The 27,188-nt window shown below is 41.4% G+C and overlaps 1 protein-coding gene across 3 annotated transcripts in view; it reads right to left on the reverse strand.

Moving 5' to 3' along the window:
• Nucleotides 1-27,188, reverse strand: part of MYO5B (myosin VB) — a 363,858-nt gene that overhangs the window by 89,824 nt on the left and 246,846 nt on the right. For all 3 annotated transcript variants that reach the window (XM_061614358.1, XM_061614367.1, XM_061614347.1), the window contains exons 15-17: nt 17,358-17,510; nt 16,067-16,164; nt 13,727-13,813 (exon numbers count right to left, since the gene is read on the reverse strand). In XM_061614358.1, coding sequence (XP_061470342.1) covers nt 13,727-13,813; nt 16,067-16,164; nt 17,358-17,510 — 338 coding nt within the window. The remainder of the gene's footprint in view (nt 1-13,726; nt 13,814-16,066; nt 16,165-17,357; nt 17,511-27,188) is intronic.

Here is a 27,188-nt window from a genome sequence, read left to right on the forward strand (position 1 = left end):
AATTGATCTTGGAAGAAATAAAACAAAAAGAGGAAGAATTGAAAAAGAATCCAACTAAAGTTGGATTAAATTAAAATGTTACAGAAACAAGTGTCAATGTTGACAGTTAGAGAAATTGAAAGGAAATTAAATTTTGCTAAACAAAGGACTTTTGAATTTGCAAATAAACCGGGGAAATTGCTAGCATATAAATTAAGAAAAAAACGACAAAAAAATCTTATTTTAAAGATACAAGGAGATGAGATGTTGACAGACAATTTAAAAATCCAAAGGGTTTTCCATCAATATTATTCAACTTTGTACAAGTGTCAGGAAATTCCCTCAGAAAAAATAGAAGAGTATATATCCAAACAGAATTTGCCTAAAATTACAGATCTTCAGAGACAAGCTATTAATGGTCCTATTACGTCAAGAGAAATATCTGAGGCTATAAGTAAAATTAAATTAGGAAAGGCGCCAGGACCGGATGGACTATCAGCAATGTATTACAAATGCTTGGAGGAGGAACTTTTACCACCTTTACAGTATACAATGAATTCTATTTTACAAGAGGGGAAGATACCGGATAGTTGGAAAAATGCCAATATAACATTAATACCTAAAGAGGAGCAGGATTTAACTAAAACAAAAAATTATCGGCCAATATCTTTACTGAATAATGACTATAAAATTTTTACAATGATTTTGGCTGAAAGAATGAAAATAATATTGCAACAATTTATTCAGGAAGATCAAGCGGGGTTTTTACCTAAAAGACAATTACGTGATAACGTCAGGAATGTTTTGAATGTGTTGGAATATCTAGAACAACGAAATGACATACAAGCTGCTTTGATTTTCTTGGATGCTGAGAAAGCATTTGATAATTTGAATTGGAAATTTATGTTTAAGGTTCTAGAGCAAATGGACTTTGGAGATAATTTTATAAAATGGATCAGATCGATTTATACATCACAGAAGGCACAGATGATTGTCAATGGGGATTTAATGGACTTATGTGAAATACAAAAGGGTACAAGACAGGGATGTCCATTGTCCCCCCTTCTATTTATTCTGGTTTTAGAAGTGCTGCTTAGAGACATAAGGCAAGACAAAAGGATTTTGGGAATAAAGATAAAAAAAGAGGAATATAAATTGAGAGCATTTGCTGATGACTTGATAATTGTATTAGAAAATCCCTTGGAAGGAATCAAAGTATTGATGGATAAATTAGAAGAATTTGGACCATTAGCAGGATTTAAGATCAATAATCAAAAAACGAAGATGTTGGTGAAAAATTTATCTTTAAGAGATCAAAAAGAGTTAATGGAGAAGATAGATTTTAAAATAGAAGGAAAGGTGAAATATTTAGGTATCATTATGACAAATAAAAATTCAAAGTTGTTTCATAATAATTATGAAAAAGATTAAGAAAGATTTGTTAAGATGGGATAAATTACAGTTGTCATTAATGGGTAGAATATCTGTAATAAAAATGAATGTATTGCCGAGAATGATGTTTCTATTTCAAACAATACCTGTTATATCCTCTGATCTACCTTTCAAACAATGGCAAAAATATATTTCTAAATTTGTTTGGCAGGGGAAAAAACCAAGAGTTAAATTTAAATTATTACAAGACGCCAAAGAAAGAGGAGGGCTGGGATTACCAAATTTGAGACTTTATTTTGCTGCTTGTTGCTTAGTCTGGATAAAGGAATGGATTCTATTGAGGAATAAAAGATTATTGGATTTGAAGGGGCACAACCTGAAGTGGGGATGGCATGGATATCTATGGTATGATAAAGTAAAAGTTAATGTGGATTTTAATAATCATTTTATAAGACGTCCTTTGTTGAATATACGGAATAAATACAAAACAAGGTTTTTTTCGAAAATACCACTATGTGTTTCAAGTCAAGAAGCATTTTATAGAAGAGAAATGGCTGGAAAAGAGAAATGGTTAACTTACCAAGAACTATTAGAAAATGTGCATGGTGAATATATAATGAAAGAGAGAGAACAACTAATAAAGGAAGGATATAGTTCACAATGGTTTGCCTATTTACAATTGTTAGAAAGATTTAAAATGGACAAGAAAATGTATGGGTTTGAAATAAATAAATCTGATTTTGAAATAGGTTTGTGTACAAATGATGAATGCATAATTGCAAAAATGTATAATTTTTTATTAAAAATGGACATGGAAGAAGAACAAGTAAAAGAGTGTATGGTTAAGTGGGCAAAAAAAAATTGGTTATAATATACAAATGGATCAATGGGAAAATATGTGGAAAAAAGGTTTGAAATTTACATTATGCTATAATCTTAAAGAATTTTTTTATAAAATGATGTATCGTTGGTATATGACTCCAGAAAAATTGTCAAAAATGTATAGTAATGTTTCTAATGTATGTTGGAAATGTAAACAACAAGAAGGATCTTTTTATCATATGTGGTGGTTGTGTAAACAGGCAAAATTATTTTGGGCACAGATAGGTAGGATGATTCAAAAAATCTTAAAGATAAATATTCAGTCAAAACCAGAATTTTTTTTATTGGGTTTTATGGATAAACAAAAGGAAAAGAAATATGGAAGAATAATATTATATATGATCACGGCAGCAAGATTACTATATGCACAAAAGTGGAAAATGGAATCGATACCAACAATGGAAGAATGGCTATTGAAATTAATGGACTTAGTTGAGATGGACAAATTGACATGTCTTATTAGAGAAAAAACGACAGATACATTTCTTAAGGAATGGAAGCCTCTTTTGGACTTTTTGTTGAAAGAAAAAAATGAAATGATGATAATGGGATTTGACGATTAATTAAGACAGACTTTGGAAAAAAGTGAATTTCGTATGTTTTAGGAGACAGGTTTGATATATATTATATACTTATAGCTGATCTGTAACAAATCGGAAGTCAAGACTTTCTTTTTATTTTATTTTTTTCTGTTGTATTGTTTTTGTTGTATTTGTATTTGTTTTTATAAAAATTTGAATAATAAAAAAATTATTATAAAAAAAAAGAAAGATGCAAGAGGATAAGCTGCAACTGTAAATTTAGTAAGCAGTTTCCAACTTGTTTTGGTCATCTTTGGTCAAATTTTAGTATTTCAGTATTTTAGTATTTTGTATTTTAGTAATTTTTAATTTTAACTGGCATTTCAGCATGAGTATAATTATGTTTTAATCTTTTCAGATTATTAATATATGTTTAAATTGTTGGATATGTGGTTTTTAATTGTATATGAAATGTTTTTTATCTGTTGTGCACCGCCCAGAGAGCTTTGGCTGTGGGGCGGTATAGAAATTTAATAAATCTTCATCAGACGAATTTATTCAGCTGTTAAGCTAGACATAAAGCTTTATCTCCTTAGACCAGGTTTGGATGCACAGCTCTTCTACTTATGATAGACTCAGAGAAAGCTCTTTTAAGAACTTTCAGCTAATAGATTTCACGTTTTAAAGTGCAGAATTCATATGAAAGGGAACCACACAATTCATTGGATTTTCCACTATCCAGTCACCCTTTTGTTACACTTCCTCAAGACTCCATGGTGCAATTCAATCACCTCCACCCTTACATGTGCAGGCGCGTGCATGAGCACACAGGCAGGACTTAATTCAGTTTAAGCCATTTGCCATCAAAATGCCTCAGGCCTTCTTAGTCAAAAGGAGAAAGCTCATGATGATTGGAGAGATCAGAGGGAACAAAACAGACTCTTGACATGACTGTCACAAGCTTTCTTTCAGGGGGAAATGAACTTAATTGTGTCAATGACACTACAATGAAAAGTTGGAAAATAAACCCATTCAAATAAATGGTTTCAACCCATCTGAAGGAGACACAATAAACAGGTCTTGCTACTGTAGTGCTGCAGAATGTTACAAACAGTGGTCCCAAGTCAGAGGGGTAAAAATCAGGATGGGATGGGGAAAGACATGCACACACCGAAAACTGGACCGAGAAAATTGCCTTGCACTGAGCTCTGGTAAGTAAATGTTTTATGGAGCATTTCTTGCGATGACTCTGGGCTCTCCCTTTCACCCAGCACACCTAAACTTTTTAATGTTTCTTTTCTAAAAGAAAAAAAATCTAGATATTAAATCTTTACCCTCTGCATTAATTTCTCAGGTTGACAAGTGATCCTGAACACAGTTTCTGCCAGCTGACATCGATTCACTCAGTCCAAAGGATTAGCAGCAGACTGAGGCCTAAGAGGAAGTACTTCACTTAACATGTTCTTTACAGAATTCACTGCCACAAAACACAATGATGGTCACAAAGCTTATGTGGTTTTTAAAAAGAATTAGATAAATTATTGAAAGACAGATTTAACAATGGCTATTATGTATATACTAAGATGACACTTTTTCAGACTGTGGAATGTTTTTTACGGCTCCTCCAGGTTTATTCAGCATTCATCCTGATTCGCCTGCACAAAACTAATGCGCTAAGAGTATATCTGGCTTTTAGAGCGCTGCCTATGAGAACTGGCACTGTTACAGTTGCCACTTGTAAGAAATATTTTTTTAGTGTAGCAGCATCTACACTTTGGAACTCCCTGCCTACTGACATCAGGCAGGTCCCTTTGCTGAGCTTATGAGCTCCCCAGAATGTATCTGGTTCACTAGAATAGAGTGTTGGTCTGATCAAGACAGGATAATTCTTCCATTCTTATGACTGGCTATTATAAACCTGTCAAGCATCAGTTCACTGATCTAAAAGCCAAAGTGTTCACCTACATAGGGGGAGTTTGTGAGCGATAGCTGAGGAGCCCAACTATTCAATGTCATGTTTTCTATAGATTAGCTTTCAAGTGTAGCCGGCACTTCTAGAATGAAGACAAATTGATTCAAAAAGGTTTTCAAGAAGTAAGAGAGTGTGTTCGATGCTTTCAACAAAAAGGGTTGTGATCGATATACACTGTCCATTCCTGAGGGATGGTGCCTTCATTATGATACATACTAATAATGAACTTACCCCTCTGCTCCTGAGCAATGCTTCAAACTGAATTACGCATTTTCAGTTTATATCACATGGATGCAGACAATAAAACCACAACCAAGCATATCCCTTGACCCTAGAGGCATATACTTTTGCCAAATGCAGTGTTTAAAATTTTGAACTTCTCTGTGTGTCAATGGAAGAAACAATATATTCCCATTGCAGGCTTTGAAAAACCTCCCTATCAAAAAAGAAAAAAACAAAGGAAAATGCCTCACTATATTCACATCAAATAGTCATACATAGACAACAGTGACAACATCACCACTAAAAGATATTTAATTAAAACATTCTGACTGTTTGATTGAGGGCCCAGCTTCATTTTGAAAAGGTTGCCACTTTATGTAGGGATGTGCAAAACATCCCCTGTCTTTTCTGCCTTACTCAAAAGTTGTATTACCTTGTGTGGGGCTTTTTCTGCCAAGGTGGATATATAATTTTTACAAGGACAGGATTTCCCATATGGCTAGCGTAGCCTTTCCTAACTTGGTGCCCTCCAGATGTCTGGGACTACAGCTCCCATTATCTCTTGACCATTGCCTATGCTAGCTGAGCCTGATAGGAGTTGCAGTCCAAAGTATCTGGAGGGCACCAAGTTGGGAAAGGCTGAGTTTCATAGAATCATAGAATAGTAGAGTTGGAAGGGGCCTATAAGGCCATCAAGTCCAACCCTCTGCTCAATGCAGGAATCCAAATCAAAGCATTCCCGACAGATGGCTGTCCAGCTGCCTCTTGAATCCCTCCAGTGTCGTTTGGACATCTTAGCTTCTGGACACATCACTGCCCATTTATAGTGTTAATTGCTTTGTTGCGATTCAAAGTGTTGCTGCTATACTGAATGCTTAGCTATTGCTTACCCTTACTTGCTGTCAAAATGGCGGATGGCTTCCTGTTGCTTATCACTGTTTCCTGCCAAAGTGTTCACGGGTTTCTTATTGCATTTATGATTCTGGGCTGTTCCACAAAAGACTAGACTAGGGGTACCCAATGTGGTGCCCTTCAGATCTTATGGACTACAACTCCCATCAGCCCGTGCCTGCATGGACAATGATCAGGGATGATGGGATTTATAGTCCACAATTCCTAGAGGGTACCATGTTGGCCACCCTGGACTGGACAACAGTAAGTCCTCTCCATTCTGTGTGATGGACTTATAATTGTAACACAACATTGTGAGAAATTTGTTGCTTCATTTGGGACACCTATCTGAAGCTGCTATTATATAATCCTTTCCTTCCAACAATGAAAATCACAAAATGCTAGTTGCGTGTGGGGAAGGGCAGTATCTCAGTGATAGAGCATCTGCCTTGCATGCAGAAGGTCCCAGGTTCAATCCCCACCATCTACAGGTTGGGTTAGCAGAGACTTACTGCCTGAAACCCTGGAGAGCTGCTGCCAGTCAGTGTCGACAATACTGAGCTAGGTGGACCAATAATCTGAATCAGTATAAGGCAGCTTCCTATCTTCCTATGTATACAGACTTTCATATTTTGATAAATTGCCCAGTGATGCAAGGAAACGTACACATTCACTATTACCATGGTAAAACATTTTCAATGATCCTTGGGCAAGAATCAATTAGTCTCTATGAAGCAGGCAGATTATAACAGTTCCCAAAGCTTCTACATGAAAACTTCACAAATTCACTTCTTTGGCTAGAAAATGTGTGCTCTGCCTCAAATATTTGTGGGTTGCTGCTTTTTACCTGTATCCATTCAATTTGACTAATGAAGTTTTCCCATAAGTTCCACCTAATACGGTACTTCTAAGAATGTGAAACAGTAGCGAATAAATCCATTTATTTCTTTGCTTTCCTGGTGGAATCAAACTTTGACTTAAAAAAACCAGCCACCAAAATTAGCTCATTCTAGCATGAAGATTAGTCACTATCCCAATGTTTTTAGTATACTGACTAGTCATGCAGTCTGGTGCAGTCAGTAACGATTAAAAAGCTGCTATCTCCTTACAAAAAGGGAGGACAAATACACCTGAGGACAAGAAATATTGCCCAACAACTTTGTGGAGGATCACAAGACTGATCCTGGATTCTCAATGTTTTGATGAAGAGTAACTGAAAACAGCTATTTTTCTTTGCCAGTGCTGGGCAGTTCAATGGGGTTGGACACAGTGAAACAAATCACACTGAAGTACATGGTTTTCTATACACAGAAACATGCATAGACAGCTGTGGATGGCTCAGCCATCTGCCCAGGAGGGACAAAAAAGTTTCCTGGCCATCTGTTGAAAACAGAATCTTGTCTTATACAATGGACTTAGATGCTTGGAATGGGAGAGAAGTGTTTTTCTGCATTGGTTTCAGCTCCAGAAAGTAACCGAAGTTGTGGTCATCTTACAGGTTTTGACTGAATATCTGTCACTATGTGATAGTTTTTAATCAGCAACCAGATGAATTCAGAAATACACACCCCTGCAAGTTATCGACAAACACATCCTGCCATTTTGCTTTACAAGCAAAACTTGGGGGAAAGTCAATGTCAAACCATTCTCAGTTACTATTCTAGGGATAGGGAACCTGAGGTCCTTCAGATGATGTTTGCCTCCAACAACCATCAGCCTCAGGTCAGCAGGGACAAATGCTGATGCATTATAGGAGCTGCAATTCAACAACTTCTGGAGGGCCACAGCTTCTCCATCCCTTCTCAACTCCTGGAATCTGGAATAGGGATGGGGGAGAAATTCCATCTCAGTTTGTATTTAAAGCTAGATCTATCAAATTAGCACTTTCCGAAACAATATGAGAACAGAAATATAGCCAGTCTTCAAAATTTGCACTTATCTGAATTTTGCAATGCAGTTCTCCAACTAAGCAATCTTTACAAAAATGGATACATTAGGGGAAAGAGTACACAAAATGAATATATTGGTGAAAATAAACAAAAATGCATTAGGATAATTTGGGTGCAAAAATATGTACATTAGTCAAAGTACATACAAAAATGTATTTATCAGGAGAAATTTGCACTAAAATGCTGAAGAACTTTAATGAGGATTCCTTTTTTAAAAAAATTGCAAATTGCTGCAGAAATGTGGAAAACTGAATGTAAGATTAGAAAAATGAGAAACTGAGAGAAGTGAAGTTGGCAGGTCATTCTATACCTAATCTGGAAGTTGTTAAAACATTCTAGTCCCAGGTGCTTACAAGGCTGTCTTTCAGGGAAATTTAACCACCATTACTGCACTTCCCAGTGAGGAACCCCTGATAAGCTTACAAGGAACCACAGGCTTCCTCCAGAACAGAGATAGAAAATCACTGGCTTAAACATGATGAAGCAATGTGACCAGAGATAGACTTTCATTTTTTGCAGTCCAAAAGGACATGTACAGTAGGGCCCCGCTAATACGGCGGGTTAGGGACCAGGCCCCTGCCGTAAAGCGGAAATCACCGTAAAGAGGAACCCATTGACTATAATGGGCCGCATCGCGCGAAAATGTCGCAAAACACGGTAAAAGCACAAAATCGGCTTTAAAACAGGGAATTTCCCCGAATTGAAAGCCGCCGCATGAGCGGAACGCCACAAAACGGAACACCGCAAAACGGAACAGCAGTAAGCGGGGCCCTACTGTATCTATTTACACCTAGAGATCTGCATACATCCTCCAAAACAGGGACAGATGGCATACATTTCAGAGCACAGGGCAAATACAACAGGTGATCTCAAACTGGAGAATGTCACTTGACTTTGAAAGAGGCTATGGGGAACGTCTTGAACAAAGTCAGAACACTGGTCTATCCAGACTGGTCCTCTTTATTTGACTAGCAGCACCTGCGCTGAATTTCCAAGAAGACATCTTTCCCATCTCTGCTATTTTTTTTTAACCTGGAAATTCCAGGGATTCAAACCAGGATCCTTTACATACAAAGCTTGTATCTTGCAACAGTGCTGCAACCCCTCCCAGGTTACAGTTAAAATTAGGTAGAGGGAGTGCTGTGTAATCTTTTCATACAGAAGGGTGATTTTGAGCAGGAAAAGTACAGAAACGGCAGAAAAAAATTAAGCAATCCTCCCTTCTGGGTTCTCCGTAGAAACTGGCAACTTCTGATGGCTGACTTTCAGTTTTTAAAGAAGAGGTGTGTCTAGCAGCCAAAATGCATGAGATGGAGGGATACTTGGTGTATGCAGCAGGAGTGCATAAGAAGGATTTATGGGATCAACAGTTAACAAATTAAAGGCGAGTCAACAACATGATGTAATGGCATGGCTCTGTCCAACTGCAATTAAATGAGAACGTTTTAAAAGAGCTGAAGTTCAACAACAACAGAGGCCAAACACAAAGGATTCTGGGGAGAACAAAGAGACTGCAAAGGTCCAATTTCATGTCAAGCCAAACCATGTGAGGTCCCGATTCACTTGTGTGCAAGGAGATTTCTTTGGCTGTAAGCACACTAGTTGTCAACAGATAAAATAATTGCCAATGGCCACACATGGAGGGGGGACAGGTTGATCTGCTGATCATTTGCAAAATCTCTTTGAATAGAATTTGTTTTAAAAAAATGCACTTGAGCTGCTCCCATCAGGTTTTACAGTAAAAAGGGCCGGGGTTTAACTAGCATTGTGTGCCCCCATTTTTCAGAAGAGAGAGGTGGAGAGGTGCAACTGGCAGAACAGTGTGTCTCGCTACCATCTGATAGTGGAGCCTTGAAACAGGTAATCCTTCACCTGCTGCCTGAAATGGCAACACTGCAGGAAAAACCCATAATCAGTAGGTTTTATTGATGGTATAAATGGCCCCAGGGTTACAGGTCAAGCCTTGTATTAAAGTAGACTGGCAGAAAACATGCCCTACAGGAACGCTGCTCTGGTGATTAAACTGAAGCTTTCATTCCTACAGGCCCATCAAGTTTAAAACAGGGCATTTCCCCCCCTGATCTTTCAACAGGCTGCCCATAAATATTCTATACATGTTTTTCATGGCTTTTGAGATGACTTAGTAATGGAAAGGCTGAAAAGATAATAATAAAACCCCAAATTATAGGGAAAAGTAAAAATTTCTATTAAGCTCTACTGATGTTTTACCATAATGGCTTATTTGTGGGCTCTGAGAAGAAATGTACGATTAATAGCCTTCCAGTTTCCTAGTTCAGGGGTAATGGCTGAAATTCCTTATGAATTGCAGATTAAACTAACTTGATCCAGGCACACTTAGAAATCACATGACACGCCTTCCTGCTTTTTACCTCCCTCCGGCACTACCTTGCATTTCTATGCTAGGCAAGGAGAACCAAGCCTGGGAAACTTTTTACTAGCCTGCTTCAAAGGATCCCTTCCTCTTATGAGTAAAAAGCCAGCTAGAAAACCTTTTCTTCAGGCTAGTAACTGCTATGGGGTAGCATGACTGACACTCAACTGTCATAAATGTGACAAGCCAAGGACAGAGTTGGAGGATGAATGGACAGAGACTGTTTCAACAGCATCCTTACTGAGCAAACCAGCAGAGACACCAACAAGTGGATATAGCAACGTAAGAAAAATCCTGCTAGATCAGGCTAATGGCCCATCTGGTCCAGCTTCCTGTTCTCCCAGTGACCAGCCAGATGCCCATGGGAAGCCTAAAAGCAGGATGTGAGCACAGCAGCACTCTCCTCATCTGTGATTCCCAGCAATTGATATTCAAAGACATACTGCATCCATCAGTGGAGGTAGAACAGGTGGCATCAGATACAGCCCCAAATGGCAAAGTATCACTGGGGAAGGTGCAGCTCAGAGCCTTGAAGGACTGGAAGTGGGGTAGAAAAAGGATGGGTGGATTTCACCTGACCCAGCCTCACCTAGAGTTGGCTGGAATAAATCTGTAAGTTGTAAAAACTGCACCCATCTTTCTGCATCCGTACTTTCAGGACCCAGGGTGGAGGTCATATATAAATTAATTTACAGGCCACCTTTTGAAGCTCTCCGCACACACATGGTGGCTCAGGATACCATAAAAAACAGAATATATACAATTATCTTAAAAAAACCTGATAAAAAACCCAGCATCATCAGCAATCATTTAAAAGCATAGGGCAGTTAACATAAATAGAGCGGAGCAGCCACAAGGAGTCTTGTGGCACCTCAGAGAATAACAAATTTATTATGGCATTTAGTTTTTGTGGACAAGAACACTTTATCAGATGCATGAAGTGAAACCTTAGTTGGCAGGTATATACAGGAAACAACTGTAAGGTGGGAGTTGAATGGCAATGAGATGCAAAAATTACAGTAAGTGATCATTAGAGCTTAATGTTAAATAGGTGCAACTTTAAGCTTTTACAGTAGCAGATTGGTGACAATTGCAGAGATGAGCGTATTAACACTTGTAACGCGGCAGAGAACTATTAGCAAGAAACAAGATCACCGTATAAAATTCCTGAAGATATAGAGTGCTAGATGGCTTTTCTAACAAGGTAGGTGTTATTTAGGAGAAGGTGGCCCAAAAGAAATGATTTTAAAAACCTGTTTAAAAGTTTGCAGCATTAACTGTCCCCCACCAAGTCCTAATATTACAGCAAATCCCTGGCAGCAGCTCTGACTGAGGTGCTCTTTCAAAGGTAATGTGGAAAATCTACCCTCACTAACCCAATATGCCAACACATGAAATGTCACTAGCAAGAGCCGGTATTATGAGAAGCACTGAGATGAGAGAAGATTGGATGAACTATATGCATCTCTGGGAGCCCACTGAGAACACTCTGCAGCCGGCCCTCCTCGTTGCTAATGCACATTTACAGGCTGGGGGAGAACGCAAAAAGGAAGAAACATGAAGAACGGCATGAAGACTTGCCATTACAGTAGCCTTACAGTTATAATCCCAGAGAGCTAATGCTAGTGGGGCGGTATAAAAATTTAACAAAATAAATAAATAAATAAATAAATAAATGATGCATATGATAAAGTTGACAATTATACTGTTGGTGAAACACAAAATCCGCTCAGCGGTAAAGCCAGATACATTTTTCCCAAAGATGACTTGCCCTTGCCATCGTTATCCCTGATCTATACTTGGGATGTGCAAATTTCACCAAGCCCTAAAATGTGGGACTTTTTTTTGTAACTCCAAGACCAAAACAATGTGACGCAAATTCAAGACATAAACTCGTCTCTATCCTTGCTTTGTCTGCAGGCCAGTTGTTGCAAACTCCGTTAACACAAGACAGTTTGGGACGATGGCTTAAATAAGGTGAAACTTGCTGGGTGGCAGAAAGCCAAATTTACTGACTGGTCATTCTTTAATTCAGATACTTATCACCTGACATTTTAAGGAAGTATGGGTTGTTGGGAGAGGTCACCTCTATATTGTAGCCAAAAAAGGGACTGCTGGACCATCTCCTTGAATTTCTTTTTTTTCCCCTCCAAGGTGATGAAAAAGGAGGGAGCTATCTATTTTTTTGAATGAAACAATGCTAGGGGAAAGAGTGCCCCCCTTCAGATGTTACACTAAACCATATGAGCAAGCCTCCCTTTCTTTGGCATAGATACAACAAGGAGTTTAGAAGCTTTCACTCAATTAACCACAGTTTACAGCCTGGTTTATGTTTACTATAATTTGTATAAACAAGCCAGCTTCATAACCCATAGTGTGACGTTGGCTTCTTTCAAATAAAGCACAGTTAATATTAACCATAGTTTGAAAGTTTGGAGGATAACAAGCCATGTTAAGCAGAAACGGAAACAAAAGTTCTTGAACTCTTCTTCTTGCCCTCACCTGTGCCCTCCCACTGTTGCTGGACTACAGCTCCCGTCATCCCTGTCCACTGGCAATGCTGGCTGAGGCTGATGGGAAATGGGGTCCAGCAATGTCTGGAGGGCACTATGTTGGCTGTTCCCTGAGCTTAACTATGGTATAGCATGATGTCCAAATGTGGCCAATGATTAGGCATGATTTAAGTCAGTCGTTCTCAAACATTTCACACTACTAAGAAACCTTTAGCTATCTGCCATGGAGAGGCAGAGGATTCTGAGGCATTATTCCAGGGTGCATAATCAGTTCTGAGAACATGCCTGAGAACACGCCCAACCTCCGTGGCCATCCTTGAAGGAGGAGCAGTCTTTAATGAAACTTGTCCATCGTTACTGATATTCTCATCAAGAAACACCTGTTCACTTCCTAAGGAACTCCAGGACAATTTGAAATCCACAGATCACATGCTCTGAATGGCTGTTTTGAATGGGTACTTCAACTGGGCACTACAAAACATTCTCCTATTTTCTTAAAAAGTAGATGTGTTCTCCATCTTTATACTACTCCAAGTTCATGGTATGTATATTATTAAAAGACTGGTGTTTTTCTGATGTGGTCTAGCACAGAGGTGGACAGACTACTTTTTTTTTTAAAGAACCCCAGGTTCCACCAACCAGAGCATGGTGGAAAATTCATACATGTAAAGAATTCTGAGCACAGGAATTTGTTCTGAATGCCAGAACATATGAGCTTATAGTGCCCCCATACAAAAATCCACTCTTGGTTACATCTGCCCCCGGCAAGCTTGTTTTTCTTCATCAGAATAATTTGGGGGATGGGGGGGGAGTCATTTTGTTGTTGCCACTGTCAAGCAACTAGGAGTTAGGCATCCTTTCCTTCAGATCACAGCCAGAGATCTAGCAGTAGATCCCTATCTACCTTTGGCCTACTCTGGTTCCAGCTGTTGCATTTTTGTGTGTGCTTGTTAATTTCAAAAATAATAAAAATATATACATCAAAAAATAACACAGTTTTGGACGTATGGTACCTGGATGGGTAGCCAGCTGCACTGATGCGGATAGTCTCCAAGACACCACAGGCTCTCAGCTGCTGGACTGCTCTCTTTGGATCAAAGCTGCAAAGAAACACATTTGTTGCACATATGAATGGGGCAGCACAATACATTTAGCTGTCCTAACAGCAGTTTTTTTTTAAAAAAAGCAGCACAATTGCTCACAATGCAAACCACTATAGTTTCTCTAGGTCAATTGTATCAGTGCTTTACTAGTGGAACAGATACTATTGGAGGTCGCTGATTCATAGGGTCGCCATAAGTCATAATCGACTTGAAGGCACATAACAACAAAAAATGGAATCCCTATAGCAATTTGCCCAATCAGGGAAGATTTCATACTTCTCTGGGGGTAATTTGGCATTCATTACAATTTAAATTGTACCCAGGAGGAGGAGGAGGAGGAGAATGGAATTCAGTGCATTGCAAAAAAGAATAACTATAAGGATATTGCAAACAACACTATTTCCTTTGTCACACAGAAATATCTGGCTAAAGCATTCTTAAATCCCATGTAGCAAGGATGGCTTGTGGGTTGCATGTGCCTGCCAGGCCTCTCAATCGAGCCCTTGGGACTCTCCCTAGGCGACACCTCTTCTCCCCAGGTAACTCTTTGATCAACTCTGTGGGGTTTTGGGGGGGGATGACGAGTGAAGGGAAATAGCTTTTGCCTGGTGAGAATGTTCCCTTTAACTGTGATAATGCATCTTGCTTAGCAGGATGAAGAATGGATAGATGTGGGGATGTAGCAACCTCTGGCTTCTGTGTACCTGGAATGTACCCTATAGTAAGAAGGTACGAGGCCACTTACTTTTGCCTCTGGCCCCCACCCACCATGGCTTGTGGCCCCCAGAACACTGCTTGTGAGGGAATGTTGCCTGCTGGCTGGAAAAAAAAAGTTTCCCCACACCCAAGAGTCAGCATATACCACCTTCAGTTTCCAGTCATCAACAAGGAGAATGGGATAATTGCTATGGGTAAGAAAGTGTTGTGAATTCAGGATCAGGAATTCATATAATTACCCCACTTGTGAACAGAAGTTTCATCCCCAATTCAATCAGTAACAGATCTCTAATCATAGCAAATTTGCCATTTGCTAGAACTGAATTGGTAACCCTGGGCTTGCTGATCAGTTCCTTTGCTGCGGCACCACATCTTCAGCTTGGTAGAGGTCCAGCTGAAGTGACTGTTCTCTCAGTTTCCTTTAATCTCCACCCTGTACACCCTCCATTCATTGAGTTCTAAAAATTCGTGAGGGGAGGGAACTATGCACAAATTATTTCCAGTGTTTAAAATCTCTGAATCCAGAATCAGTTAGCAATTTTGAGAAGGCCTGGATACCTGAGAACAGAAGAAGAAATATGCCTCCTCCTGGTATTTGCCGCATTATAAAATCCATCTAAGCTGTGAAGCCCGCAGCAAGTGATCCATTATATTATCATGAAGTTAAATGCACAAGAGCAGACATTTAGCACATTATTCCAGGAAGGAGCATGTGTCTATGTGTGTGCCATTTTAATAACAATAAATAACAGCAGCAATTTTACTTTGACTGAACACCTTTCATAATGCAAATCCCCGAAGCAATTCCTTATGTTGGCTTTAACAAAGAGACTTCTCAGAAATGCTGCTGTCAATTCCAGACTATGGCCACCTTGGGGTCAGAGTACAGTAATTATTCAGTAACATGTTTAGCAAGAAACAAAGAGTATCACAGATTTCCCAGGAGTAACTATGGCAAAACCTAAGGTGCAATATCACAAAGTGCAATCTGATTTAATGCTTATTAATTAATACAAGAAATATTTATTATTTATGTAGGTTGAGAGCAGGAGCCCATTATCAGGCTGAGAGCAGGAGGTCTTTACCACTTGTTTATGGTCCATATGAAGCCTCAAATTCAGAGGGTTCATCAATCAGCTAGTAGGCTACAATACACACAGGACATTCTTTTGGTGAGGTGCCATAGCTCTGGAGTAGAGTGTCTCCAGATAGGGTTGGGAATGTCCCGTCTGAAACCCTGCACAGCGCCTGCCAGTTGGCATAGACAATACTGAGCTAGGGAGACAAGTGCCCTGACTTAGTATAAGGCAGGTTCCTATGTGAAGACACATTTCCTCAAAGCTCATGGTAGTGGATGTTTAGCAGTGGACACTGGTGAGCCATATATAATTAAAAAAAATACTTTGATAAGAAAATTTAGAAATGCCATCACACAACGCTGACAGCCAAACAGCAAATATTTCATGGTATGCTTTACTGCCGATCTTCCAGCAGCCTGTTGATGCTCTTGTCTTCTCAGACAGCAGTACTTACCTGAAAGGAAGTTTCTCATCATTTGGCTTGATGCAGCGTACATAATGTGGAGTGGTGGCGTTCAGAGTCTCCATAAGCAAATGCAAGGAGTTACGGAACTGGAAGAGACAATTAAAAAGACAATCCATTCCTGAAATTAGAGGCCAAGTACAATGGACTGGATGGCACAATGCAGGATATAACATCACTTGATTTTTTTACATTTGATTACACTTAATGAGCAGTGGCTAAATGTGTTAACTGACTCAGCTGAAAAGCATTACATCTGAGGTGAAATGAAGACCTTGACCTGTGATGCCTTGTTCACATATAAGTCATTTCTTGACATCACAGTCAAGTGAGGAACATGCACAGAAAAGCAGGCCTACCCTACAAGTGTAAATGGAGAAAATAAATAGTCTGTCCCACCTTAGCCACTACCTTGTGACTACAGCATCAGGTGGGGACATGCATGTGTGAATGATTCAATGTCACAGACACGCATTTCTTGCTTCACAACTCCTCAAATGCAATTCTTTTTCAGCCCTCACTGTCAATCAAGGGATAGCCGTACATGTGTGAACTGGCCTTTTCACATCACAGAATGACAATGATTGTACCTAAAGGACACCAAAGCTTATACTCCTGCTTCTAGGCAGGATCCTGCCCGTGTTGCTTTGGACATTTTAACAGGAAAACAGTACATAGAACATTCTAGATAGAAATATTGCAAAGCCCACCCCCAAGGATACCACAACCAGAAAGGACCACAGAATCATGGGCATTGCATAAAGGGGGGCATCGAACCACAGGGGGGACTTCAAGAACTTCAAGAATAGATAGCTAATCCAGCCTGGGGAAAGCTTCCTTCTTGATTCTAAATTCTAAAATGTATTTATTATTATTATTTACTGATATTTATTTCATTTATGAATCACTTCCTATGAAGCATCTTGAAGCAAAATATAACAATCAGCATATGGCAAAACTCATCTACACAAATCTGTGCCTTAGAATGATCACGGGGGTGGTTTTGTATTCTAATATGATTTCCTGTCTCCAAATACCAAACCACTGCAAATATTAAGTGGGGAAAAATGCCTATAATTTGCTATTACCTGTCTCACCAGAACTACTACTACTACTACTACTATTAACAACAACAACAACAGTAGTGTTAAATGTTATTTACTCCATAGGCAAGACCACTTTTAATTCATGTAACTTTATATTTTCGTTGGGATGCCAAGTTAGAATGGTGCAATTTGAGAAGTTGCAAAGAGAGAGGGAGAGAGAGATTGAGATTTCCTACCTGATGCCCAACTGTTTTCTTATGTTCTTTATTGGCCGCTTTCACAGTTGGACGGGCAGAGCGGATATTGATTTTCGAGGAAGCTCCTTTTCCAGTCAAGGAAGCAGGCACAGGATCTTTTTCATCGTGAAACAAGTCGGCTACCATTTGGTGCTAGAAGGAAGAAAGAAAGGCTGTAAGTGTTTAGTGCTCTTGCGACAGAAGTCAGACAACAGAAAACATGCTTACTCCTTGTTAGCAAAAGCCGTACTCACAGACTTTGCTGAAAGGTGATTTTGAAATCAGTGCTATGCCAAACACGGCCGTATATTGCCAGAGCAGACACAATAGAATATTTTTTATATGTTAGAGCCAAATTAGACTTGATGCTAAGCTCATCACTGAAGGTTGCTTTCAAAAAAAAGTTAAGTAGCTGGTGTGTGTGTGAATGCAATTCCTTTGGGACCAAGGGGAAAGTAACGCCTTTCACCCTGCAGCAGCCTGGGAAAACACTCCCTCCCCTGCAAAGTTGTTACTACTTTTGAAGGAGAGGTTTAGAAGGATCCCTTCTGGAGTAAGAGCAACCTCGAGTGATGAGTTTAATGCAGCCTTCACTAACCTGGTGTCCTCTGAACATTTTCCACTACAGCTCCTATCTGCCCCAGCTAGCACACCTCCAAAACACCTGGAGGGCACCAGACTAAACCCTACCATATTGTCTCTTCCACATGATACACATGCTTGGCCCTTTCACCCTTTCCACAAGGGACTTGGTCTCCAGGTTGCCCTCTCGTGGACATGCTCTAGTTGTCATGACAATATCTTTCTTACTAGTATAGCCTCTTATACTGGGGAGCATTTTTTTAAAAAAATATGGTGGGCTGCAACTGCTTATGACCTGTGCAGTTACTTGTCCACCAACCTATTACATTCTCAGTATGCTAGTAAAATTAATCTATTATTTTATTTATTTATTATTTCACTTATATCCCGCCCTTCCTCCCAGCAGGAGCCCAGGGCGGCAAACAAAAGCACCAAAACCACTTTAAAACACCATAAAAACAGACTTTAAAATACATTGGCCCTGGTCAAGGGCCCCGTGGCCCATAGGGCCCCCTGAAAGACCCCTCCTTATGGTGGAGGAGTAGTGTTCCTCTTCCGTGGCAGGCTCCCTGCCGCAGATCACAGGGAGAGAGCCGCCTGCCCGCCCACTCTTCCCCCTGCCCACCTGCCTGCTCTCTCTCCCGCCCGCCTGCCCTCTCCCCCCGCTCACTCCCCCTCCCCCTGCCCCCCCACTTGCTCACCCACCATCCCACCCCCTGCCCATCCGGCCTTCTGCTCCTCCACCCTCCTGTTAGGTAGGTAGGTAGGTAGGTGGGGAGTGCATGTGTGTGTGTGCCAAGGCCCAGGGCAGGCTGGTGCCCAAAGGCCCTGGCATGCCTGGGGCTGGCCCTGCTTTCTCTATGTGGAATGGGGTGGGGCACCACCCTCTTGTCTTTCACCTTAGGCAGCAAAATGCCTTGGGCCAGCCCTGGGGACTGCAGTCAAATGCTAGTATAGCCCTACGCTCAAAAGGCCTCAGGAAAATTTCCTTCAGATTCAGTTGCCATCTGTACAATGGGAATATTAGTAACTTATCCCAAATTCCTGCTGTGGGGATGAATGTAGTTAGGGATTATAAAGCCACTTTGTAACTTTAACTGCCTTAAAAAACCATGTTAACCATTTATTTACTTTTTTCTCATTCAGATATGTAAAATTAGAAGAGTGTTTGGACAAAAGGCTGCTGAAGGGTTCCGGCCACCGTGGAAAAACTATCAGGGACTAAACATTCTGAGGATAATTTAGAAGAACTTTTTTTTAAAGCTAGCACAGCTAGTCCCTCACATATTCTTTATTTCGTAGCACTTCTGTCACAAAACAAACTTAAAATACTGACCCTAGATGCATGTCAGAACTACAAGGAATGTAAAGCAGAATCTCCCCAGTATTGTCTTTATTAAGTTTGGATGGTAATTTTCCATCATTACTCCTGGAGATTAATTGGCCTAACCTTCTTTGCATATCTGCCAAACTCCCACTGAGGAAAGGATCTGTTTGCATTGTATTGCCATCTGGCCTGACACAGGTCTGAGTATTTGTTTTATGCTTGCTGGGCTTTATTTTAATCACAACCGCCTACAGAATTCTTTTGTCTGTCTGTCTTCTGCCTCCAGCAAGCTTCTCTTGGACCAACACCTTCAGATAAGTCACCCACTGGTTCTAAGGAGAGCCTGGCCAAGTGTGACCTTATCTGTCAAAGCCCACAGCAGGAGTTAAAGGGTTGTGCAGTGGGGAGGCTCCGTGTATGTCTTCAGCATTGGTAATGCTGCCTCACCATCAGAGGCAGGGGTGTACTGAGGAGGGCTAGTGATATCACATGATCGCTATCTCTCAGCCTACCCAGAGCTGTTGTGAGGAAGCCCTGGGATCTAGCCTCGCCTTCTCCGACATGCTAGTCAGAGATCCAATCACAGCTTCTTACATCATGTATGAATAAATGAAAGAAATAGTTAAACAGGTAAGAATAGAAAGGAAAAGTCTATAGTTAAAACTATGGAATTTGCTACTTCCACAAGATTCATTCATTCATTCATTGGCGATCACTCGTAGTCGAGTAAGATTGTCTTCCAAGATAAGGTCTTTAATGGTGGGTCTGTAAGTGACTGTGGAGGCCAATACTGGATCCACACAGCCTCCCACAGTGAGGACATAGGTTTCCAGATGGAAGATGATCACGATGAGGATTTGCTTGATGTGCCTTCCGCTTAGCTCATTTGTCCCTTTTGCCCTGTACTCGTGCTTCTTCAAAGTCCATAGCACCTTTGATAATGGCCGACCTCCAACTGGGACGCTCATGGGCTAAGGCTGCCCAGTTCTCGATGCTTATGTTACATTTTTTTAGATTAGCTTTGAGAACATCTTTAAACCTCTTTTGCTGTCCACCGATATTCCATTTTCCATCCTCAAGTTGGGAGTAAAGTAGCTGCTTTGGAAGATGGTGAGCAGGCATTCGAGCAACTTGGCCAGTCCAGTGAAGTTGATGTTGAAGGATCATTGTTTCAGCACTGGTGGTCTTTGCTTCTTCCCAAGTAATTTGCAGAATTTTCCAGAGGCAGTGTTGGTGGAATCTTTCAAGAAGTTGGGAGTGGCGTTTATAGATGGTCTATGTTTCACAGGAGTACAGTAAGGTTGGTAGTACAATGGCTTTTTAAGTAAGCATTTTGGTCTCCCTGCGAATATCCCGATCCTCGAACACTCTACGCTTCATTTGGGAGAATGCGGCACTCGCAGAGCTCAGACGATGCTGAATTTCAGTGTTGATGTCAGCTTTTACAGAGAGATGGCTGCCAAGATAAGAAAAGTGATCAACATTCTCCAGCATCGCACCATTAAGCTGGATTGATGGTGCTACAGAGGGCTTGGTTCGCACTTGCTGATGAAGCAGTTTGATTTTTTTGATGTTAAGCGAGAGGCCAAGCTTTTCATATGCTTCTGCAAAGACATTTAGGATAGTTTGAAGATCTTTCTCTGAATGTGCAGAGACTACATTATCATCGGCATACTGAAGTTCTATGACAGAGGTTGTAATTACCTTACTTTTTGCTTTCAGCCTACTGAGATTAAGAAGCTTTCCATCTGTTCGATATGTGATTTCCACGCCAGTGGGAAGTTTCCCCTCAACAAGGTGTAGAATCATGGCGATGAAAATAGCAAATAAGGTCGGAGCAATGACACATCCCTGTTTGATGCCTGATCCTACTTTGAATGGATCACTTTGAGAGCCACTGTTATCCAAAATTGTTGCCGTCATGTTGTCATGGAGGATTCGCAAAATATTCACAAATTTATCAGGGCATCTAATTTTCAGAAGGATGGTCGAAAGAGCGGTTTGATTTACAGTATCAGAGGCCTTAGTCAGATCAATAAACGCCATATACAGAGGTTGCTTTTGCTCCTGGCATTTTTCTTTAAGCTGTCGTGCAGTGAAGATCATGTCCACTGTCCCCCTGGAAGGGCAGAAACCATTTTGGGATTCAGGGAGGATGTCTTCTGAGATGGGCAGGAGGCGATTTGCGAGGATCCTTGCAAGGATTTTACCTGCGGTAGCTAGAAAAGAGATGCCTCTGTAGTTCCCACAATCTGTTCTATCACCTTTCTTAAAAAGGGTGATAATTATGGCATCCCTAAGGTCTTCCGGGATCTCCTCCCTCATCCAGATTTTTTCAATGAGTTTATGAAATTGTTGTGTAAATTCAGGCCCACCTTCTTTAAAGACTTCAGCAGGAATCCCATTAGGTCCACTAGCTTTGTTATTCATTTGATTAATGGCTTTACTGACTTCATCCAAATTAGGGGATACTGCAAGCTCATCTCTAATTTGTAGTTGCGGGATTTGTGAGAAGACCTCATCAGCCACAATAGAGTTATGATTAAGGAGATTGTGGTAATGCTCTTTCCAATATAGTGCAATAGACTCTTTGTCCTTTAGAAGTTTGGTACCATCTATTGAACTTAAGGGATTTGTACCATAATTTGTTGGTCCATAGATGGCCTTTGTGGCATTAAAAAAGCCCTGTGCATCATGAGCATCTGCAAAATGCTGGATTTCTTGAGCTTTCTTTATCCACCAGGCGTTCTTAAGTTCTCTAGTTCTTCTTTGGACCTCAGCTTTTGCACTGGCATAGATTTTTTTCTTAGCAGCACAGTTAATGTCTTTTTGCCATATCTGGAAGGCTTTCCTTTTCTTGTCAATGATATGTTGAATCTCATTATCATTCTCATCAAACCAGTCCTGATGTTTCTTAGTTAAAACTATGGAATTTGCTACTTCCACAAGATATACAGATGACTACTACGAAGGAATTAGAACAAATTAATGGAAGATAATGCTGTAAAAGGGGACTAGTAATTATGGCCATATTACCCCCAGCATTGGAGGCAGTATGCTGGGGAACAAGAGTGGAAGGGAGTGTTTGCTGTTCTTGAGGGTTTTGTACACGTATTTGGTTGGCCACTGTGGAAAACATTATATTGGAAAAGATGAACCTTTGCTGTGATCCAGCAGGGCTATTCTTAACGTTCTTTATTTTATTTATTTATTTATTATTTCAATTTATATACCGCCCTTAGCAGAATAGCTCTCAGGGCGGTGAACAAACAAGATAAAATACAATATATCATAGTAAAAAATCACAAAAACATGTACAAACAAACAACAGAAAGCACAACAAAAACGAAATACAACACAAATTAAGAAGGATACATGTTATAAGTAGAAAGATTAAGAAAATTAAAAGATTAAAATGCCTGGGAGCATAAAAAGGTCTTTACCTGGTGCCGGAAAGATAGAAGTGTAGGCGCCAGGCGTACCTCTTCGGGGAGGCTGTTCCACAACTCAGGGGCCACCACAGAAAAGGCCCTAGATCTAGTAACCACCCTCCGGGCTTCCCGATGAGCTGGTACCCGGAGGAGGGCCTTAGATTCTGAATGAAGTGAACGGGTAGGTTCATAGCGAGAGAGGCGTTCCACAAGGTATTGAGGTCCCACGCCGTGTAAGGCTTTATAGGTCAAAACCAGCACCTTGAATCTCGCCCGGAAGCAAATAGGGAGCCAGTGCAGACGTGCCAGAATAGGTGTTATATGCGAAGACCGACTGGTCCTCGTCAATAGTCTGGCAGCCGCGTTCTGCACCAGCTGAAGCTTTCGAACTGTCTTCAAGGGCAGCCCTACGTAGAGCGCATTACAGTAATCCAATCTTGAAGTTACCAGAGCATGAACAACGGAGGCGAGGTCATCCCTGTCCAGATAGGGGCGTAGTTGGGCTACCAGACGAAGATGGTAAAATGCATTCCGTGCCACCGAGGCCACTTGGGCCTCGAGAGACAAGGAAGAATCGAAAAGAACCCCCAAACTACGTACCTGTTCTTTCAGGGGGAGTGTAACCCCATCCAGAACAGGGTGAACATCCACCATCTGAGCAGGGAAGGCGTTCACCAGCAGTGTCTCGGTCTTGTCTGGACTGAGTCTCAGTTTATTAGCTCTCATCCAGTCCATTATCGTGGTCAGGCAACGGTTCAGCACGTCGACAGACTCACCTGAAGAAGATGAAAAGGAGAAATAGAGCTGCGTGTCATCAGCATATTGATGGCAACGCACTCCAAAACTCCTGATGACCACACCCAGCGGCTGCATGTAGATGTTGAAAAGCATGGGGGACAAGACCGACCCCTGCGGGACTCCACAATGGAGAGTCCAGGGTGTCGAGTGATGTTCCCCAAGCACTACCTTCTGGTGACGGTCCGCGAAGTAGGAGCGGAACCACTGCCAAGCAGTGCCCCCGACACCCAACTCCGCGAGTCTCCCCAGAAGGATACCATGGTCGATGGTATCAAACGCCGCTGAGAGATCAAGGAGAATCAACAGAGTCACACTCCCCCTGTCCCTCTCCCGACAAAGGTCATCATACAGGGCGACCAAGGCTGTTTCGGTGCCAAAACCGGGCCTAAAATCGGATTGAAACGGATCTAGATAATCGGTTTCATCCAAGAGCGCCTGGAGCTGGCCGGCAACCACCCGTTCCAAAACCTTGCCCCAAAAAGGGACATTCGCCATCGGTCTATAGTTGTTCAAGTTATCTGGGTCCAAGGAGGGTTTCTTTAAAAGAGGTCTCACTACTGCCTCCTTGAGGCTACCAGGGACTACTCCCTCCCTCAAGGAGGCATTAACCACTTCCTTGGCCCAACCGGTGGTCCCAGCCCTGCTAGCTTTCACTAGCCAAGATGGGCAAGGATCCAGAACAGACGTGGTTGCCCGAACCATTCCAAGCACCTTGTCCACTTCCTCGAGCTGCACCAACTGAAACTCATCCAATAATGAAGGACAAGGCCGTGCTCCGGACACCTCAATGGATTCATCTGTCGCAACATCGGAGTCAAGATCCCTGCGGATACATGCGATCTTATCTTGAAAGTGTCCAGCAATTTTGTTGCAGCGGGCTTCCGATGTTTCCGTAGTATCGTGGGGGCCAGAGTGTAAGAGCCCACACACGACTTTAAAAAGCTCCGCTGGGCGGCATAGGGATGATCTAATAGAGGAAGCAAAATAAAGCTTCTTTGCTGTCCTTATCGCTTTTGTATACAACTTATTGGTGGCACTTACCAAGGCATGATTGTATCCACTGGGAGTTTTCCTCCATCTGCACTCCAGCCTCCTCCTCTCATGTTTCATCGCTCTCAGCTCCGGGGTATACCACGGAGCTGTATGAGCTCTACAGCGGAGGGGGCGCGCGGGAGCGATCATGTCAATAGCCCGGGTCATTTCTGTATTCCACAGTGCGACCAGGGCCTCGACAGGAGCACCAGTCCTATCAGCCGGAAAATCTCCCAGAGCCCTCTGAAAACCTGCGGGATCCATCCGGCTCCGGGAGCAGATCAACTTAATAGATCCTCCACCTTTGCAGAGGGAAAGAGCCGCTGTAAGTCTAAATCTCAGCAAGCGGTGATCTGTCCATGACAATGGGGTAGATGAAAAACACCCCACCGCCAGATCACCATCTCCATGTCCAGTGGCGAAGATCAAATCAAGAGTATGTCCCGACACATGCGTTGGGCCAGTAGAAAATTGAGACAGCCTCATTGTTGTCATGGAGGCAATGAAGTCCTGAGCTGCACCAGATAAGACAGCCTCGGCATGGACGTTGAAATCCCCCAGTACCAAAAGTCTAGGGGATCTCAAGAGCACCTCCGAGACTATCTCTGTCAGCTCAGCTAAGGAAGCTGTTGGGCAGCAAGGTGGACGGTACACCAACAGTATTCCTAGTCTGTCTCCCTGGCCCAATACAAGGTGGAGACATTCCAGACCAGTCACCATCTGGACAGGGTGCTTGGTGAGAGGGAAAGAACTCCTATAGACCACAGCGACCCCCCCTCCCCGGCCCTCAGATCTACCACAGTGCTGAACCAAATACCCGAGTGGACAAAGCTGGGAAAGAGCAACTCCTCCCTGATCAGCCACCCAGGTTTTGGTTATACATGCCAGGTCGGCACCCTCCTCCAGAATTAAATCATGAACAAGTGAGGTTTCATTATGTATAAGAATTTATGCACCTACTCAGGGTCTCTTCTGACATTTCATTTCCCTTCTCCTTTTTGGAGTAACACATGTAGCCAGAAAATCGCGGAAGAGACATACAATTTTCTCATAATGAACAGTTAGGCGCAAATCTGAGACCAAAAATAAAAATGCTAAGAATTTCCTCAGAAGCATTGCAAGGTGCCCTTCTTTTACATGAACACAAACACTTTGACATGAAGGAGATGTTCATGTTCAACCATTTTCAAGTCCCTTATATCCCTTATATCAAGTCACTTATATGATAAGTATCATTTCAAAACAAGGACAAAGCGTAGTGTCAGGAAGCAACTCTCAGCCACAGCACAGAACAGTTTCTCTTTGTCCTGAACTTGTGCCCTGTTGAAGCCTGCCTGGCTATTTAAGGGGGTGGGGAAGAGTCTCAGCGAGGTTTTACTGCAACTGCTGTGCTGCATGCTCAGATGGAAAAGGTGGAAGAATTCAAGGATTCCGAAATGAGTAGTAGTGAATGGGCCACCTGGTAATGCAAGTGTAGGTTACCACAAAATTAGATCAAGTCAGAAAAGATTTTCAAGAGACTTTAGGGGTAATTTCAGACACAAGAAGCTCTTGGCAAGCTCTGTCATGACTTTTGCAGTTGTCATGTGTAAGGAATAGCCACTGGAACAAGCTTTACTGAAGGGATCCAATGTCCACAGCCAATATTCACTGGGAAAAACAGATTTCCAATGAGTCATGAATTAGTTTCACTCCATTTCCAATGCACTGTGACTCTCAGTGTTGGAGTATTGTTACTCTGAATGTGAAGGGTCAATATGGAGCAGCGACATGAAGTAACAGGAAGAGGGAGTTTGCTCAACTGACAATGGAAAGTTGTTCCTAGCCCAAGACAGGAAGAGGACATGTATGGTGGAATTGTTCTATTTTTTTTTAGCAATTAAGCAATCATAATAAATTTAAGGAAGATTGGTTATGAAGAGATGTAGGAAAAGGAGGACAGAAAATGGTTGCTAATCTAATTAATAGACACAGCAAGAATTGAGGTAACATCTGATCCATAGAAGACTGGTTAAAACTCATTTGTTTTTTTAAATTGAGATAAAGAAAATTGCTTATCCACATTAATACTTTCGTAGCTTCTAAACAATAGTGCAAGCCTCCCTGTCCTCCCACAGCAGCATCCAGCAGTTGACAGCATTGGCTGGGTTTGGACATGATGCTAAACTATGGCTTAGTATTATGTGCGCAAGCACGGAACCACAAGGAGGGGATGGAAGATTTTGCTTCAATTTCCAACACAATGTGGTTTTTTGCTATGTATGAACCTGGAACTGTGGTTAGTCTTAACTAAGGCTTAAGAAAACAGTATCAGAAACTATGGTCTGAAATTGGCTTTTCTAAACTGTTGTTAAGGCTAATCAGTTGTGTGGGTTCACACATAATAGATGAACTAGGGTTAGTAAAAGAAGCAGCAACTGCTTCCAATCTTGTCCTCATGGCTGCGACAGAGGAGGTGAAGGAACAAATTAATGGCTTGTTAAGTAACACCAAACTATTGTTTAGCATTATGTCCAAAAACAGCCATTGTCTCTGAACACAAACATTATCTATAGCGAAATCCTATGCATATTTATTCTGGGTTGGATCCGGACCTAGCCATACTTAAGAGTAGAGCTGCTGAAATAATTGTGTCATTGACACTGTCCACTCCCTCTTCAG

The sequence above is a fragment of the Rhineura floridana genome, chromosome 1, assembly GCF_030035675.1.
Source record: "Rhineura floridana isolate rRhiFlo1 chromosome 1, rRhiFlo1.hap2, whole genome shotgun sequence".
Lineage (NCBI taxonomy): Eukaryota > Metazoa > Chordata > Lepidosauria > Squamata > Rhineuridae > Rhineura > Rhineura floridana.